Below are 20,680 nucleotides of genomic sequence, written 5' to 3' on the forward strand. Positions count from 1 at the left end.
GCGTCATCGCATGCACCAAGGCCCTGACCGTACAGCTGGAGAAGGTGTAGTGCAAAGGAGTGTTAGGGAGTGTTAGGGAGTATGTGGTGAGGCGCGCGCTGAACGGGCATCTGCGGCGCCTAGCTCAGTTCCTCTCGCATACTCAGCGTCAGTCACTGCTCATCACGCTGCTCACTTTTCTTATTTCTCCTTGCCTTCTACTTACTTTATCTTTTAGACGGTTGATACAAAGTGCCGCCTAATAGGACATGCATCCTGCCGGGGCCTAGTTAAGGGAATGTGAAACTAAGATTAGCATTAGCAACATTCGTTAGTGAAATAAAGCAATAAATGAAACTTAAATGAAATAATATTAAAAGTACAGACCCGTCCCTATACCATTAAGTATTACGGGAGAGTACTGATTACAGCAGGAATGTGGGCAGTGCACAAGTATGAGCGAGAAGAGGGATGAAAACAAATAAAGAAAGAGCTGCGGAAACATCGCCCAGAAAGTTACCGCAATCTCCAATAACAATTAATGACGAACGGGTAACGTTTTCAAATAAGCTGACGCTGCCTTTTACAATAGAGACTTTTCGCGTGTCCGGTATTCCGGCAAGCGCGGGCGGTTTGCCGGTTTAGCGGGGGCGTAAACGTGAGCGGCCAGATTAGTGGCGCCAGCTGGTGGCGCAAAGCTCAACCACACAAACACAAAGCTAATTACTATATTCTGGTTAGCTGCTGGTGTAAATTTTCGACAGTGGCGTAATCGTGTTCACAATTACGCCGCTGCCAAAGATTTGCACTAGTAGCGAAGCAGGATATAGTGGGTTACTGCAGTTTTAGCTCTGTGTTTGTCTGGCTGAACTCTACGCGACCAGGCGGCTGCACCGCTTTGGCCGCTCACGTTTACGCCCCCGCAAATCCGGCAATCCACCCAAACCGCTCCCGTTTACCGGAATAGTGGACAGTCTAAAAGTCTCTAATAACTACTAACGGTACGCTTCTTTCGTATCAAGTGGTTGACTGCTGTGCACACAGGCGACACATATATCTCAGACCTACCAACGACATGCTTTGTCCACGCAGGGAGTGATCAGCACCAGCTTGGCATCGTTGCTGAACCTGGGTGCATCCAACGCCGCCGTAAACGAGCATCAGCTGCACTTCTGCCATCTCGTAAACCAGAGCGAGTGTCAACTCACCGAAACACTCAGGGAGGTGCGAGTGGCTATAAGTGGTGTCTAAAGCATAGCGCTGATGACGCCTTTCCGGTTCCGCAAGCACTTCCGCTGCGTGCTAGTTGCAAAAGCGTAGCTTTCGACATCAGTTTCTGTTACACAGAGAAAACTTCGCTGGGTCGTGGATTAAGGGGCCACCTACATATGTTTGCGCTACAACCAACTTCACAATAAGCGACTTCGAGTGTACTTATGAAGCGCCACAGGCTGCAGTCTTGGGAATGGGAGGGGGGTGGGGAGGTTAATTCCTGTCTTGCAGTGCCCGAGTCATAATCATGGATGGGTTACAATCCGTACATTGCTCCCGGCAAAAAAAAAAAAGAAGAAGAAAAAATACTGAGCCGGCATGATGTGATAGTGGCAAAGTTGCAGGCTATTCGAGGAAACATAGAACTTATTTTGTATAGTGAAGTACGAAGTTCAGAGAATACGAGTGCTGTAAGCTGGGCAACTTGGCAAGAGTTCGAAACTACAACAGCGGCAAATATTACGAAAGAAGGCGGGTATACACCAGCGCTTGGTCCTGTCTGAATTCGTTTGTTTAACGTGGTATTGAAAAGCTTAGCAACTATATATTGCCAGCTTCACAGGATGCTATGGAGTGACGTGAATTCTTATATTTATTAAGCAGTTCGATTCCACCCATGGCACTGCCGGATGCTGTTAATGAACGAGCAACACAAACAAAAATACAGCAAACCGAGGCAGTGGACAGTTGTAGTCAACAAGAAGGAAAAAATATAGTGGTCCCACGCCGTTTTGAGATCGCACACAAATGTAGGGAATACTTCTACGGTAGCCGTCACTTCAGTTAGCTGTATTAAATTGCCTTGGCGTCATTTCACTTAGCTCAGCAGATGAATTTAATGGCGCTTTGTTTGTATATCTTCCTCTCCCTTCTATAGCACGGCATTCTTTTTTTTTCTGCAGAGAAGTACATTGTTTTCCAAGTAAAAGCTCAGGTGTGAAAAAAAAATTAAATTATGGTGTTTTACGTGCCAAAACCACTTTCTGATTATGAGGCACGCCGTAGTGGAGGACTCCGGAAATTTCGACCACCTGGGGTTCTTTAACGAGCACCTAAATCTCAGTACACGGGTGTTTTCGCATTTCGCCCCCATCGAAATGCGGCCGCCGTGGCCGAGATTCGATCCCGCGACCTCGTGCTCAGCAGCCTAACACCATAGCCACTGAGCAACCACGGAGAGTTGGTGTGAAAAACGTCTTTCGGGCAAAAGTACCGCGGGCAAGGTCGTCCGGTACTTGGACGCCACGCCTTCAATTGGAGAGATTCATTCTTGTGATGTGCTCTTCGTTACCACGAATAAATTTGGCCGCATTATAACTTGAATATTTCTGTGCACCGTGAGTTCGTGAAACTCGAAGCGGAATTGCCCAACGATGTGTCTGTCTCGCTGTTACAGTTCACCGTGATAGTCTACAACCCAGCCAGCGTGTCGGTGTCGCCCTACGTGCGACTGCCACTAGGGACCAGCGACCGGTCCGGCGTGACCGTCTCTGGGCCCGACGGTGCGAGGACCGATTCCCAGGTACGCGAGCAACTCCGAAAAGCGGCTAGAGGACCGCCATTCAATCAAGCTGTGGAACCCGTTCCACCGTTAAGTTATTCAATACACCCTCCTTAACGTTAACTCGGCAGTAGGTAGGTGTTCTGCAAGATACTTCTAGACTACGCTTATCTTTTTAAGCTTGTCGTTACGGCTACATAAGTTCTATACACTGCGCATCAAAGTGGTGTATATATATCCACGACAAGAAGTGAAACCGAGGGGATCCAATCTTGAATTTCACTATCACAAAAAGCCAACAGATCACGAAGCCAAAGAAAGCATGAAATCAGCTGCTGTGATTGAAATTGAAATCTAGAAAGGATCTAGAACACCCTCAGGGCACCGCAACAATATATTTTATGGTTTCAGGCCTAGTTACCTACAAAAGTGTACAAAATGCATGCGTCCTTGGTATAACGCAGTACTCATAATGCGCAACTAAACGAATAAACATTAACTGGCAACTCAAAACGACCACGGTTAACCTTCATTAATTCAACAGCCGGTAGCTTCACCCTCAGGTGGCGCACGAAACAGCATGTGCCAAGAATCTTAATTAGTCGATCAAGGGGGGTGACCGTCATGTGCTGTACCTTGGCGAAATGCATGCAGCAGTACGGCAAAACCTGCTGTCCTGTGTTTGCTCATGCCCAATCAACCTATTAATCGCGATTAAATCATTATTCCAGAAATTGGAGAGTTAGAATTGCTCCTCGCAAGGCACCATTGGCAATAACCTCGCTTACAGCGCTTGTCAAATGGGGGCCTCAATATTACAGTTGACCTTCAAAGGGGGCGCCGAGCCCCTCCTTAAACATTGGAGGAGGAGGGGGGGGGCAGCCGGGCTCCCCTGGGCCGCTCCTGATTTTAAGCCCTGATCGTGACGTAGGTCAGAGCCACCTAACGAAGTCACACACAATACGGACGCAGGCTTTAGTGAGGAGGTTCGCTGCAGCGTAGCTACGTCACGGTCGTCTGCAAGCTGAATGTACGATCCGTCTTGTCGCGTGAATCCAGCTTAAGCTTCCTACAAGCTGTCTAATTATATATCATTAGCGTAAGCGAAGCGCAAGACGGTTAATGAAAGGCAAGTCCTTTATTATGAACGTCAGCATTGGTAGTACGTAATACCTTGCGGTTCAGTCACAGAGGATGCAAGCTAATTATTAGGGGCACAAATAATTGACTGAAGCAGATGGGGAACACATATGCCTAACGAAACGGCCAATTATCAAAGGAGCCGGTCTTTTGTGGGCGCGTCTATTCATACCATTGCGTAGAAAAGAGACTTATATTTACGACTTTGCCAGCGAAACTTTGATTATACTGGAAGATTGAGATATCTCTGTATTCTATGCGAAGATGTTATAAGGAGGATATTGAGTGTTCTCATATTACACAAAATTAAGTATCTAAGAAAGAACGTATCCTCTTAGCTGGGGGTCGTGGAAGTATTAACAGCCGCTTGTTCAGTGTATAAAAACCATGATGACAGTTGAAAGGAGTTATCGTCACTCAACCAATGTATCTTCAGATTAGAAAATTGGCTAATGTCTTTGTTTTTCTATGTAACGAATTGACTGTTGATATACAGCCTTAGGATATTATTATATTACATTAAAAACAGATGGACGGACACAAGACGACAGGGACGAGCGCTCGTCCTTGTCGTCTCGTTTCCGTCCGTGTCTTTTATTTCTTTTTGCTCTGCCGGTTTTTCAAATACTTACGAACATGCCCAATTCGGCACATTAATTAGGATATATATCATATTGCTTATCATGTCTAGACTTTTTGCATGCAAACAGTTCGGCCCTCTACAGAATACATAAAACAAAAATATACCTAAGTCAGCCTATTATCGACTTGTCTAAGGACAGTCTATGTCTGCATTCCACAAGCACGAACAGGGCCAGCGTAGATGAAGACAAAACGTTCCACGGGGGAAATTCTGCGTAAAGAGAGTCCAATTCAATTATGGGGTTTCACGTGCCAAAACCACTTCCTGATTAGGAGGCACGCCGTAGTGGAGGTCTCCGGAAATTTTGACCACCTGGGGTTCTTTAACGTGCACCTAAATCTAAGTACACGGGTGTTTTCGCATTTCGCCTCCATCGAAATGCGGCTGCCGCGGCCGGGATTCTATCCCATGACCTCGTGCAAAGAGAGTCCAGGAACCGTAAAAGAAATTATGCAAATTCAGCACACCTCTTGAAATTTAGATTAGGCCAAGCTTTAACGAAACGGTTAATCAAATCGTACTTAATTCCTGCGTATTTGCCTTAAAGAAACTGACGCAAGCGCACGTGCTCTGACGCGCGCGGCAGTTAACTCAAAGAGATAGTTGGCGTTGACAGGGTGGAAGTGTACATGCGATCGTGGCCTAATGATTAGAGCATCTGGCCACTCTGCTGGGGGACGGAGTCTCGATCCCTCCATCTAGCACGTAATTTAATGTTTTAAGCGCAGGTATTCGGCTGAACAGCAGCAGTAGCATCCAGCAGCCACGGTCAGGAAAGTGGTCCGGAAGGGTTTTCAAGGAATGTTTTATTGTAAGATAATAGTTTTCTGGGATCCATCAGGTAAGTAATCCGGAAGGGTCCGCTAAGAAAGCTTCATTTTAAGATCATAATTTTAAGGGGTCCGGTAAAAAAATATATACTGTTATGATTGGGGGCTCAATCCCATCGCTCGTAACCCGTGGTCAAGATTGGAGTCCGGCATGAATTCGAAGGTAGCTGGCCCATGTCGTCGTCCAACTTATCCACGCTGACGACGTTGATGAAGGGAAGGACTGCTTCTCATCGAGAAAGAGGAATAATGGTTTATTTGCGGTATTTACATGCAGTTCATCAGTCTGGCATGACTGCGAGAGAAAGTACGTCAGTCTAATACGACTGCTTGAGAGAGTGTCTCAGTCTAACATGACTGCTTAAGAAAGTGTCTCTAGAGCACCCGCACAACAGCCGTTTATAAATACTCGGTCCTCCTCCGATTCCAAGGCGGCGGAAACGTCCGTCCAGTCATCGTAAACACGCCGCCTCTCCCCGGGACGGCTTACACACACACAAACACACACACACACACACACACACACACACACACACACACACACACAAACACACACACGCACACGCACACACGAACGCACACACACACACACACACACGCACGCACACACGCACACACACACACACGCATGCACGCACGCACGCACGCACGCACACACACACACACACACACACACACTCACACACACACACACTCCCACACACACAGGTGCACGTTCCGGAGCCGACGCCACTCGGAGCTGACCCGAGCAGCGCGGCCGGGTAGCACATTGTCTTGCGTCTTGGTCGGCGCGTGAGAAGGAGCCTTGAACTGCGTTCCAGGGGCAACTCCCCCACTCATAGCAGATCAGGCCCGCGTTGGGGAGTTCGGTAACAATAGTTGGCCCGCCGAACTCATTCAGTCACAACGGCGACGAGGGTAGGGCGTAACGGTGGCGGTTTCAGCACAAACCCTGCTTCGTCGAACGCATCCTAGCTGAAGCGACGGAGAGTGGAGGACGCGCGTATTGTTCCCTACACAAAGTCGACTTAGTCACGCCGTGGCTAGAGGTTGGCGGGGGCGCTCCAGGAAAAGATGACACCCGCGGTCGCAACTGGTTGGCAAAACTTGCACTGCAGCTGGCCGTTCTTAACAATACCTATCCTTGCCAAGTGGTCACACGTAAATCGAGCTTGATCAGAACACGCGTGAAAGTTCTTGCAAAAAAAAAAGCGCCTTGTCATCGCGCGTCCGTATAGCGGTGGGCACCGTCGAAATCCCGCTCGCAGGTCTTGCCTCTGGCCTCGCACGGCCATGGAATCCCGGAGAGCAAGGGCCGAGCCACGACGTCGCTGGTGTTCCGGGCGAACGTCGAACCCCTGGGTGCCAGCCTGTACAGCGTACAGTACGAAGCGCCGGTCGAAACTGCGGCGTCCAAGCCGTACTTCGTCAACCCCGACGTCCAGAGCAGCTTCATCGAAAACGAAGTAAAACGACACGCCCGTGGCCTCGCACACTTTTCCCGCGAGACAGACAAGCGCGAAATATGCGTACACTTTCCTAACGTTTGAATCGAGCGTCAGTGCTGTCAAATAACGTGAACCGAACAAATAGATTTCTCGTATTGGAACTTCTGTTTCGTCAGCTTCAATGTAAAAGACATACGAGTGGATCGACGCAAGCCATATAGTGCCTGTTTTGAATGATTTGATGTTATAGTGTCCATTATAGAAGTTTATGCTGCCTGTTGTATTTTGAAGTATACTCGTGTGACTATATAAAATGTGTGTATGCAAGTAGAAAAAATTGCTAGAAAGAGGCATATATATTGTGGTCAAGGAGCGTAAAAAGGCGAATGCACACCAAAGCGTGTGGCGGGATCCGTTAAGAAACTGAAGGAGAGGTATAACGTCATGGCACCACTTTCTACACTCAAGCTTGAAAAACCGATAAAATGTCTACTGCTTCAAGAAAACTCCAGATTATAAATCTATGCAAACACTAAAGAACTCGTGTTTTCTTATTCTAAGCTATTAATTAGCGCCGAGCGGATTATAAAAAGTTGATGACGTCACGCGCTGCTAGTGCGATGAATTGTAGGTGGCATCACCACCCGCCTTTCTTTCTTCTTTTTGTTTTCTTGTCTTTCCGTTTTGGGCTTTTCTAACATGCATCCACTCTCCGGAAAGGCAAACATAATTGACTTCAGGAAAGGCTAAGCGAAAAGTGTTGGTCGGCTTGATAGGCAGTTCAATTTAGTGCCCCCCCCCCCCGCCGTTTAAAAGTGATTGAGCGGACACGAAAAATTAATATTAAGTTAACCTATATAGTAAACTACATTCGGGCATGCAATTCTGCAGAAGCCCGCCGGGTGGAGCAAGGTTTGTGAAAGGAAGAACAGCAGTTTCCCGAATGTGTAACACAGCTACAAACGATGCCCATGCGGTTTACGAAAGGCTCGTATACGGATGCATTGTAGCTTCCTACCTGCCCAGCTCCATTTCCATATGGATATTGAAATCGAGATGGGCAGGTCATGTAATGCGCCAGTTAGATAACCGCTGGACCATTAGGGTTACAGAATGGGTACCAAGAGAAGCAAAACGCAATCGAGGACGACAAAAGACTAGGGGAAGCGATGAAATTAGGAAATTCGCGGGCGCTAGTCGGTATCGGTTGGCGCAGGACATAGGTAATTGTAGATAGCTGGGAGAGGCCTTCGTCCTGGCAGTGGACATAAAACAAGATGATGATGATGATGATGATGATGATGATGATGATGATGATCTTCCTACCAGCCAGAGAAAGCGCAAGTTGCTCCATACCACTATAGTGTGTGTGTGCGTGTGTGTGTGCGTGTGTGTGTGTGTGTGTGTGTGTGTGTGTGTGTGTGTGTGTGTGTGTGTGTGTGTGTGTGTGTGTGTGTGTGTGTGTGGAACTGTATGAAAAATTGTATCCGTTGTGTGCGCAGGTTATCTTCATATCGTCTGTTATTTTGTCATCTTATCGTTTCTACCACTTCGCCTTTCCCTTGCGTCCCCCCGTATCCCCAATGAAAAGTAGCCAACCGGACAGTTACACTGGTTAACCTATCTCCCTCTCATCTCTTATCTATTTCTTTCTTGATAGAGTCGGATGGAAGCCATAATTTCCTTTCATGCCGTCGTGCAATAACAACGCGGTCATTGCCATCATGAGGGGCGGTATATTAAGCCAGAAAGATCGCAAAAAAGAAACAAATAACTGGTGGTCGATTCACGCTGAGGTTTCTGTACCATACGTGTACCATACGTATAGCCGAAACGTCAAATGCTTCGACCGCGTCCGCTGGGTTTTTCTTCATCGATAAAAAAAAACTACATTTTGGTCTAAACAAACAAGATGCGCAGCCTAGCGAGCATCGAGTGCTAAATGAGGAAATACCTTGCGTTTCGTAACGTTACAGTGCGAAAATCACTGTGAGGTGCCGGCGCGAAGTTAGCAAAAAAAAAAAAAACGAGGAACGTTTCACCTGAACTTTATCAGTAATCAATCTCCGTTCGAAAAATGCAGGAAAATGTACTTCTTAATGAACATATTACCAGTGTAAATATATTTATTGTTGCCCCTTGGTGTGGCTTTGAGGCAGATGCTGTGACCGAGTCGCGCCTAATGCGGACCTTGTGCAGCGCTACCGCGTCGAGTGGAACCCGCAGACGGGCCTCGTCTCCGCCGTCGTGTTGAAAGGGCCAGGCTCGGCGGTGAAACTCCGGCAGGCATTCGCCGCCTACCTGATCGAGCCAGAACAGCTGAACGACACGCAGCACCGTCCTGGACACTACACGTTCAGCGGATACGGCAACGCTCGGGAGATCAGAAATCCCAACATTAGAGTTGTGAAGGTAAATCGCCGAGTTTTCTTTCGTTTTCATTTCCTTTTGTGATGAAACGAAACCATTATTATTATTATTATTATTATTATTATTATTATTATTATTACACAGCTAGATTACAGGGATGTATCAGAAATAGAACGTAAACATAAACCGCGTAGACATTAGAAGTTCGATCACCTGAGCTGTTATGCGTTGATCAATTTTCAGTTTTCCGCATTTTAAAAAAAATCTCCCGTGGCAGATAGCATAATTCTTGACCCTGAACTGGATCATTCCAAGAGGCGGCCATTACTAGCGCGAAAAATCGAAACACATACTCAACTAATTAAAACGTATTCACTCATTAACTCTATATTTAATTACTTCACGGCACACATTGCAATTTACGAAATGCAGCCGATGAGTTTACAAGACGTATTGACTTGAAATTAACATCCAAGATGGCGCCAGTTTAAAGGTATTATTTCCCAACGTGGGGGGCGAAATACATGGGCGTTTGAGTTACTTTTGTATTTCATTAAATAAAGGAGTGTTGTTGTTTTAAAAAAAAGTGATTTGAACAGCACTGCGTTTTTGCTGATAGTTTGGTGGCGCATATCTCCGAACTGGTGCCATTCTGGAAATTCATTCCAACTGGTTAAGCCTTGCAAATTCACCGGCAGCAAATCGTAAACTGCAATGTGTGCCGTAAAGTAAATAATTAAGAAGTTAATTAGTGAATTTGTAAATTACTTGATTGTGTGTTTTGTTTTCTCGCGCATGTAATGTCCATCTCTCTGAAATTCTCATTTCAATGACTACGACTGTGTTATATGCAGCAGATGACCTTTAAAAAATTGTGAGAAACTTAAACTTATCACATCGTACGTAGTACCTGTTACTAAGAATCTTCTTCTTCAGTTAACCCCAATCCTTACCGATTTTCTTTTCTTTGTTTCGTCTGAGCAGGATACCTAAGTTATGACCAACATGCTTTATTCTTTTCTTCAACCACTTCTGAGTAATCGTAACTATTGTTTATTCCTTAAAGATATAAAGTCACCTGCGATCATCTAGACTAGTTCTTTTTGTTGTTGCTGTTGTTTTTCATCTTAGTGCTAACACTTACTCCTCAATTTCCTTGTTCTATAACATAGAAATTGAGAGGAGAGCGTAATAAACATTCCTTAATGAGTACTGGAGATGTTTTTCTTGCCATATTTATGGCATACCACTGCAAGTGAGATCTGCGATGCATGAAGTGACCCACTCAAATGCATGGCACACAGACCAACCCACCCGTCCACCCGCCCACATACACTCTCCCAAATAGAGTAGCCGAAACATCTCTATTTTAATTTCTCGACAACAAGCCATGTATGACAGAACAGATAAAATAACAGGGGGTCTATTATTAGAGCAGCACAGCCAAGGATGGCATAGGTTTGTGTCAAGTGATGAGGTAGGATATGTGAAGGCATAAGATCGAGTCAGATGATTCGACGGAGCCATAACTTCTGGAAGCGGATTCTTTCTGCAGTGGAAATAAATTAAATTGATGCTCATCACGACAGCATTGGAATCAGTTTATTTCTATGTGCTGTTGCAGTACATGAGTCGAGGAACTGGCCAGGAACGTCAAATGCGGGGAGTTTTCATCGTCACTTTCTCTTTCCTTTGCACGACTTCGAAGATGGGCTCTTTGGAGATCTTTGCTGCGTTAAATGCAAGTCTGCCAGCCAAAAGACTGGAAGGGCTAAATCTTTGAAAAAGGGACACGAAATGCGAAATGGGCAAACTACTTTTCGGCCGTGATCGTGAGGAGGATGTTAGGACAGAAACGTACTCGTGAAAATTTTATTTGTCAGGAAGGGCGGCCGAATTCACGCACAGTTGAGAGAACGGTAATGGCGCTGGCGCCGCTTACATGAGATTTCTTCTGGGAGATTCATTCATTTTTTTTTTCTTCGCAAGGGACACTTGGTGCAAGAAATCCACCAGAGCTTCACTGGTTACGTCTCACAAGTGATATCCCTCCACAAGGACAGCCCATTCATCGAGTTCACCTGGACTGTCGGACCCTTGACGCAGCTGTAAGACGGAACATGTTCTTCAAATTCCGAGTAAAAGACTAATTCCTGGCGTCCCTACGTCTGTCACGGTGCACCAGGAGCATCCTCTTCAAACAATCCTGGCACCCGCCGTGGTGGCTTACCGGCTATGACGTTGCTCTTCTAACCACAAGGTCGCGGGGTCGAATCCTGGCCGCGGCTGCCGCATTTCGATGGGGGCGAAATGCAAAAGCGCTTGTGGCGTCGTGCATTAAATGTACGCTAAAGAGCCTCAGATGGTCACACTTAATCCGGAGTCCCCCGATATGACGTACCTCATGATGAGATCGAATTCTGGCAACTAAATTCCCCAAATTTATTTAATTGAACCATACTCTATAAGTGGATCTAATTGCTAATCGGCTGCTAGATATTATTTTTTATCGCACTTATTGAATATCTAGTTACTCGATTCCTAATATGCTTAATGAATTTCGAGTGCACTATCTTGTAGTTTTTATGTCTTTGTCTGTATGTTGTTTTTTTGTGCCAGCCTGATGTTGAGACATAGATGGTACTACCCCGCTTACCTTTCTAAGTCACTGCATGGATTAATAGGCATTTCTTTCGAATATCCGATGTCCCTCCAACTCTCTACATGTCTGATAGACGTTCACTGGCCTCTATAGGTCCGTCATTTTATTTATAGAAGCTTTTCCTGCATGGCGGCTTAGGTACTTAAAAGCTTCGAGGCCCTGCTGACGGAGGAACTTCAGTAGCGGCTTAGCAGTGCAGTCGCCCGTGCGCCAAAGCGAATAATAATATGGTGAGTGTCCGCTGGAGATCCTGGATCAGCAGACTTCGGTCAGGCCACGGGGTCTTTAGGTGTCAGAACTAAGGCCCAACTGACGCAATACGTAAGCGCCCTCCCGAACCGTCGTCTCCTAATAGAGGCTGTGTTCCAATATTAGTCGTAGATGGCTTAACAGACAGTTAAGCTGACAGCGGCCACCTTGAGTCTCCTTTCGACTTCTGACGAAGCCGGCAAAAGAGACAGACGGCTTCGCGAAGACACGATCGAAATCAAAAACGGGCCAGGCCACTTTGCTGCCCATGCAAGATGGCGACTGAACAGAAGAGTTGTAAACTCGACGGGAAGGTCGTCTGCAGACATGTGCTGCAGGAAAGCCTAAAATCAAGATGGGGGTTGACAGACGGAGTAGCACACTGTGGTGCAATGGTTATAAAGAGGGATAAGGTGCCTCAGATTATGTCACCCTTTGTTGCGCGTTTAACGTAAGCGACGTTGTTGTTTTTGTTGCATATATTCGCACACGCAAGGAAGGAAGGAAAAAGTGGAGAAGGAAGGCAAGGAGGTTAACCAGATTAGCTTAACCGGTTTGCTACCCTACACATGGGAGCAGGATGGGGGGGGATGAAATAAAGGGAGAAGAGATGGAAAGCACATAACACGCCACACACATCGTTAGTTACAGTCTGTCACTCTTGCGCGGTACGTGGCATCACTGTTATAGCCGCTTGTCCAAGCACACGCAAAGTTGTAAAATGTAGCAACAAGCTCTTCTTAGCTGTCTCTTGCGGGCGAGACGTGGCCTCACATGGCAGAGACGTATACTAAGGGATTTCAGACGCGTTCCATTTCTCGGGCTCGAAGCTGTCTTAGCTGCCGAAGTATATTGTCTCCCATGCTAGCCAGAGCTGGGAAAACACCCAGAGACTTGCACCACCAGAAGACGATTCCGAGTATTGGAGCAGACACACAGAGGCACTAAGGAATGTCTGTCCCGACGGATACGTGAATCTTCTGGGGCTCAAGAGCCGGAAGGTGTAAGAAAGGATTATATAGGGTAGAATTTCTGGTGCAAAGTTATAGCGCACATTTCTATCCGCTTGGTGGTCGTGCTCATTGTGACAACGTCCCTGAACCAGGCGTTACGACTGCGCTTTGTTTGTCAGAATGCAGGATATGGGACGCAACAGGGCCACGGGCTGCGACGTCATCAGCAAGTTCCAGAGCGACCTGCAGAGCGATGGCTTCTACACGGATAACAACGGCTGGAGGAACATGCACAGGACGTGAGTACCTGAAACTGCGGTGGCGGCGTCTTTCTGAGGCGGCGCAAGGTACAGCCTGATGTGCATGCACTTCATCGCGCGCCACATTCTCGATGACGCTCAGGGGCACATTGCATAAAGTTAGGCAAGATATCATGTAGGACTCGTCAGCAATATCCAAAAGGGCAATTTCCACAGACTATAATAAAGATTGTGAAGGCATTAGCCCTCAACATACATGCGTACACACACATACATACATACATACATACATACATACATACATACATACATACATACATACATACATACATACATACATACATACATACATACATACATACATACATACATACATACATACATACATACATACATACATACATACATACATACATACATACATACATACATACATACATACATACATACGCACAGACACACACACACATACATACATACATACATACATACATACATACATACATACATACATACATACATACATACATACGTACGTACATACATACTTAATAACAGGGGCGTAGCCAGGGGTCCGCCACCCCCCCCCCCGAAATTTTTTGGTCCTGTCCATGCGCCACCGACCAAAACAACCCCCAGCCACGGAAATCATTCTGGATTTTGTCTAGAAAGAATTTTTCACGCTCGAAAAGACATTGCACTGTGAACATTTAGAACTCGGGCTGGATTTCGCAACAACGCCCATGTACCGGGAGTCACATAATGCCCCCCAAGCACCCCCATCCGAGCACAAAGTTTCTATGGCGTTCTGATGGCGAGCAGGCTCGTCGTGGCATCTCGCGGAAGCCACGAAATCTACGGAGCGCATGGATGTCAATTCCGAAACTTTATGCGTATAAATCTCATAAACTTCTGATGTGAAAGGTGCATTGACATTTCCAAAATTGTGCTTTAGATTTTCGATTGCGGAACTTTGTGGGTTTAATGCTGTTATAAACATTTGACGCCAAAGGTGCATTGACATTTATAAAGTCGTACATCGGCATATACAGGCAGAGAAGTCAAGTTAACACACTTAAGAAGTCCCGCAGCGAGTTCCAATGAGACGAAGCGTTGTCGTGGTTCATTTGTGCCGTCATGTCACATAAAAAAATATAAACTTTTTTTTTCAACAACGCCGTAGCATCCATGTTAAGACACTAAAGCCAGCCAAGGTAACTACGTTCTTGCTTATGTTTTCTACTTTGTATTTTATTCGCGAGGACACATTGAGCCTCTTCAATTTTTTTTTTGTTCTTGCTACCCTACCCGCGGGCTGCCAGACCCAGCCAGAGCGCATACGTTTTTCTCGTGTTGCCACGACCACCACGCGGCGCATTTCGGTGCACGTTTGGTTTGTTCTGGCCGAGTGGATTTTCGCGTGGCCGAGTTTTGGACGCTTTCTAGCTAGCAGACGAGCAAAGGAAACAATGGTTGCTCGGCGCCATCACTGCGGGGACTCAACGGGTTGCACCACGTTCGCTTGAGCGTAACGTTGCCTCTCCGGAAAGTCTTGTCTCGCCGGTGTAGGATACCGAGCAGTATGCGTATGGTTCTCGGTGGACCAAGCATCTCACGTTTTCTTCGATATTCCTTCGGTACCCACATTAGGTGCCCAGAGTAGGCATTCTATTGTGGCCAACATACTTTCCTTTCAGTTTTTTTTTTCATTTCGCTGCCACCGCCCCACAAAAGAAAAAGAAAATACATCGTTGCGGCGCAGTGAATTGCCGCATGGTGAAAGTTTCGATTTTGTTACTTTTTGCCTAAAGTAATGGGCCACGGGACACTTCAGTTGCCGGATACTCTTATTATATTATTGCTATAGCAATTAGATGGACACTCCAGGAGAATTCTTGCCACCGCCGTCACCCTCATGCTTCGTGTAAAGTCCAAGGGCGATAACATCGTGACAGAGCGACCTATTCTGTATGTGCGAGTGAAAGCACAGGTGTGATGGGTGAGCCGATGATGGTGACTCAGTCTTGTGCGCACAAAGGAGAAAAGCGGGGAGCAAGCGCTCCGCTTCCATCGCGCGCGATACATCGGGGGAGTGGAGGGAGGGGGGCGTGCCTTGTAATTTTGTGGTCTGCGAATCTGTGATTGCGCAACATGTTTATTTGCATTGTTCGACGCATTATATACAGTGACATTTTCTTAGATATGTAGATTTATTGGATACTTATACGTATATTTAAATATATTCTTGCGAGCTTTTGTGCATACCTGCAGTGAACTTTGTTTCCAGGGACACTTTTTTTGTCCTTTGTCAAGCCGTATCTTCGCATTTATATATCGCATTGTATCTTCGCATTTCTAATGTACGAAAGCGAGTCAAATGAAAGTGAGCCAGCCCACCCAGCGCAGTAATGGTTCGGTTCATTATCTGCGAGGCATGTGCGCGGCCGAGAGGCATCTCTGATTTACAAAAGTGACATATCGGTGACCGGTGAACGTTCTTTGGTGCTCTCATACACTGGGCTGAACATGGTTGCGTGACATAATGGACACTCAAAAAGTTGCACAGATTGATGCCGTGAAGTTTATGACAGCTGAAGGCATTTCCTAAAAAGAAATTAGACGCAGTATGGCTGCCGTGTACGTTGAACATTGCATTTCATTGGCCACTGTGAAGCGTTGGAGCAAACGGTTCAAAGATGGACGTGAAAGTTGCAAAGACGATCCAAGACGGGGCCAAAGCCATCGTGACGTCACCCCTAACAAAACTGCAAATGTCGATAAGCTGATGAGACAAGAACGGAGGCTAAGCATCGATGAACTGGCAGAGCGTGTGAACATCAGTCACGGTTCAGTTCACGCCATAAATCATGAACATCTCGGTTATCGGCTCTTGCGGGCGCAGTGAATGCCCAAGATTTTGAACAACCACCAGAAAATGGAGCAGTTTGGCGGTTCCTTGACTGATCTGATCCGGTATCACTAATGAGGGTGACGACTTCTTGTCTGCAATTGTGATCGGGGACGAGCCATGGTGCCACTACTACGAGCCTAAAACACGACGGCGAAGCCTACAATGGAAACATTCGAATTCACCACGCCCAAAGAAAGCAAAGGCCGTCATTTCTACCGGAAAGGTGTTGTTGACTGTTTATTTTTAGATCGTCAGGGTCCATTACTGATAGAATTCCCTCAATCTTGAGAGACTAACAATTGTTTCCGATATTGTGAAACGCCGGAACGGCTGCGTGTCGCAATCAAAAACAAACGTGGAAAATTGATGAATGGGGTTATCTTCTTCCACGACAATGCCCATCCCCACGTCACTGATATGGGTAATACAAAACTGGCAAAGTCCAAGCGGAAACGCTGCAGCATCCGCCATACAGCTCAGACATTTCGCTTGCGACTTCCACATTATGGGGCAACCGAATAAAGAGCTCAAGGGAACCAGATTAGTGTTGGACGATGACGTGAAAGATTCAGTTGCAGACTTTTTGAAGCACCAACCCAAGGAGTTTTATGAGACCGGAATCAAGCACCTCGTTAGTCAATGGGACAAATCTCTAAATGCTCATGGAGACTACTTTTAAATAAAGCACCCCGTCTGTCATATATTCGCGTTGGCTAACTTCCATTCTACTCGCCCTCGGATATATTGCGGAACTCCTGCTTTTATCCGTGCTCTCTGTTGCGACTATAATTTCGGTGCAATTACTCACGATACCCGACCGGTGATAGCTACTCCTGCATAATACGTTGTAACAAATGACGGCGTCATTGAGATTTTTCACTGGCCGTTGCATATGTACAAGAATCTAAACACGGTTCTTGAAGGACAGTTTCGTTAACATATTTGTCCTCAACTTGTTCATTTCATGGCCTTTACATTTTTCATATCAGCTGCGTGCACTGCTTTGCTGGTTTCGAACTGATATAGTTCTAACGTTCGCGTGATATCTTCTTTACCTATTAAATAGGCAAAATACAGGGAAGCATTGATATCAGTTGTTTTGGGCACAATTTTTGGCACATACGAGTACATTCTTTTATGAAAAATACATATTTAACTTTTCTGACATTGCGCAGCGTTCAAGAATTCGTTTGCAGCATCTTTGGCAATGGCAATGCAATTATTCATGTATTTGATGCCTTGACAAATTGTTTAAGAGGAAGCTTTAGCTCGGGTCCAACTCCGTAGCGGCCTAATCAAGTACACATAAAACGCAGAAACGCGTTTCTGAGATAATCCCAGGATCGCTTTTAATGAAATTTGTTGCATTTGAGAGATAAAGTTAAATTCTAGTGTGTGTTGGAACCGGAATTTCGACTTAGGGTTGGAACTTTGTTTAAAATATTTTGAAGAATTCGAAAGTTCGAAAAAAATAGAAGCACGACGTTTACAAACGAGTAGCTCTGCATCAAGAACAGGTATCGCGGCACTGTAAACGGCAAACTTGGTGTGTAAATTTGTATCTTACTTGAATTGGTTACGTTGTGAACAAGGGTTCTGCAAAATCCGTATTTCCATAATACTTAAATTTTTTGGATTCATGTGAAACATATCAATTTTGTCCGCCGTAGATGTACTATTAGGTGCTATACACAGAATTGTGATATCACTTTTCATTTCTGAGTTACAGAAGTTTAAACTTGATAGTTTTGTTTACTGAAAATTTGCGATTTTGGCACATCTTTAATAAGGAATCGACAACCTAAATGAAAAATTCGACACCAGCAGTCACTATAATTTAAGGTTTTCTTTTAAATGCAAGAAACCTCGTCAAATTTGGTGCCGTGGTTGCCGAGAAAAACGAATTCCCCTTTTACATGTATTTAGATAGCAGCACCTGAGCTAAAGTTTCCTCTTAAGGAGGAGGCCGAGCTGCAACGTGAGCCCCCCCCCCCCCCCCGAGCGAAATTTCTGGCTACGCCACTGACACACACACACACACACACACACACACACACACACACACACACACACACACACACACACACACACACACACACACACACACACACACACACACACACACACACACACACACACACACGCTCGTGAGAAAATCCATACACGAGCCAGAAATGCCATGATAGAGCTTATGGATGGAGCTTATGGACAGCCTATGGATGTCCCTTGGAATTGAGGATTGTATTGCAAACCGAACATGTTATAAATTTTGTGAACGCACCTAGAAAGAAATTTACTTAACAATAGGCGTGGTAGGGTCAAGGAGTTTGAAAAGGGCAGGTAAAAAGCAAGGTTGGGAGGGACGGTATCCATTTCTACGAACAGACTTCATCGGATAAGATGTCACCTAGTTGCCAGAAATGGCCAGACCGTAATTATTTAGAGACTAACGAGGTTCACGCAAACATCCTTAACTGCTGCACTATTCTCATTACCTTGCATATACTTTTTTTTCGAGTTCAAACGTATATTACTGAGGGAGAAGATTATCTGTGCTGCATTGCTTTGTTGAATTTCGCTCGAATGTTTGGCCCTCTGGCGACGTCAGTGTCACGTAACATGCACTGCTATCAGCGTCTACGCCATTATCACGCTAGAAAAGTCCACAAACGTTCCTAGTTCTGAAACTCTTCTTTCTTTTGGGTATAGTGTGCTCGTTTTTCCTTACTCAAAAGCAAATAATTACCGCCCATGAGCCTATACGAAAATTTTTGACGTCGCGAGCTGCTAACGCGACGATTTGAAGATGGCGTCATTACCCATACATCGTTCCTTTCTTTCTTTTTTCTTTCTGTCTTCTCTTCGTCACGATGTCTCTACTCTGAAAAGAGCGAACCAATCACAGTCCACTGCACGTCCCTGGGCAACACTTGACGTTTCGTTCTACCGACTCACCACAACATTGCTTAGATCGATTCCCACAGTGCGTGCGATCTGCGCCATCCTTTAAACGGAATAGTCGGAGAAATATCGGAGGCATACTTATCGTGTTCATGCTCTCAAAAAATGTTCTGTTCTTCCACGGGTAATAACCAATTCATCTTTCCTCTGAAACTTCGGTGTCGTCGCAGTCTCTTGTGGGTCTCTGGTCGTTGTGCTGCAAGTCACTCGCGATGACGTCTCATTGCGCAGTCTCCTCCTCCTCATCCTCGTTGTCGAGGCGCTGCCTTTGAGGGTGGCCTTGCGGCATTAGAAGTGGCGCACGCACACCACGTGGCCAAGAGTCTTTAGTGAGTGCCTAATACGTCTTCGTCTTCGGCACGCAAAATTGCATCGATTAAGGAAGCTTTATGGGACAAGTGTGGTGGATCACTGCAGGGGCCCGGGCCGGGCTCGGGCTCAAAGCTACGGGCATGGGCCGGACTCGGGCCCGCTCACTAAAGGGCCTAAGTCGTGGCTTCGAGCACACGAGAACGTTGTGCATTGCATGATCCAAGGCATTCTCTGCCAAGCTGGAATGGCACGTGCAAAGAGCTGGCTCTTAGTATACCTTAGCAAAGAAAGCAGAAAAAACAGATGAAGTTCTATTTTTCTTCCGGAAAAAAACAAACATTGTTTCCACGCAAGGAAAGATAAACTACGCAAAAAGACACCTCTTCAAGCAATTTTCCTGTTACCGCTTTTGCGATTGCACTATTACAACCCTCGGTACTGTTACATTATTTTAACACTAACGTAAGGAGGGTCTCTATCTACCTGTGCGTTTATTTTATCTTTTATGCTGGTGAATTCGACGGTTTGTGTATATATATATATATATATATATATATATATCCGCAAGACTTCATAGGACCAAATAGAACGATCAAGGTAAATGCATGAAATGCATGCGGGCCGGCGGAAAAATACCAGCACAGACAATGGGCCACATCGCTATGTTCGCATTGGAAAAAGAAAGATTTCGGTCTTTCATTACTTATACACTGCGACTGATTACACCCCAAGAAGATGAGGCCGACACATAAGGCACAATCTGTAAGTTAAAAAAATTTTTTTTACTTGCATGCCGGGTTTAGTCATGCACACGCTAGCCCTGGCTAAGCTCCGTAATGGAGGCCCAGGCCCGGGCTGAGCTCGGGCTTCATAAAGCGCGAGACGAAAAATCAGGACCTTGCAGTGCTCTAAAGTATGGGCATCGTGTGGCACTTTCGTCTTCAGCTCCAGTTCTGCTTGCCGTTTGAGTCACTCGCACTCCTGCTTGGGGTCCACGCGCACAGTAGCAAGAGCTACAGAGTCCATGAAGGACGCCTTTAGGGCGTGCAAGGAGTCGTTGCATATAGTCAACCCCTTCGTCTTGTGTCTTTCGAAATATTTCTGGCCTCTTCCGTCAGCCCTTTTGGCTAATAGGTTGGCCTGCAGTTCAAGCACGTTACCTTGACGGTTAGGTCGTACTTATGTTGGT

General features: G+C 45.9%; 1 protein-coding gene across 1 annotated transcript in view; it reads left to right on the forward strand.

Moving 5' to 3' along the window:
• Window positions 1–20,680, forward strand: part of LOC142558473 (lysosomal alpha-mannosidase-like) — a 49,230-nt gene that overhangs the window by 17,235 nt on the left and 11,315 nt on the right. Inside the window, exons 8-13 of the mRNA XM_075670605.1 lie at window positions 1,072–1,203; window positions 2,648–2,773; window positions 6,634–6,831; window positions 9,013–9,225; window positions 11,173–11,291; window positions 13,227–13,346. Of these exons, the coding sequence (XP_075526720.1) occupies window positions 1,072–1,203; window positions 2,648–2,773; window positions 6,634–6,831; window positions 9,013–9,225; window positions 11,173–11,291; window positions 13,227–13,346 (908 nt within the window). The remainder of the gene's footprint in view (window positions 1–1,071; window positions 1,204–2,647; window positions 2,774–6,633; window positions 6,832–9,012; window positions 9,226–11,172; window positions 11,292–13,226; window positions 13,347–20,680) is intronic.

This window comes from Dermacentor variabilis, chromosome 9, assembly GCF_050947875.1.
Source record: "Dermacentor variabilis isolate Ectoservices chromosome 9, ASM5094787v1, whole genome shotgun sequence".
NCBI lineage: Eukaryota > Metazoa > Arthropoda > Arachnida > Ixodida > Ixodidae > Dermacentor > Dermacentor variabilis.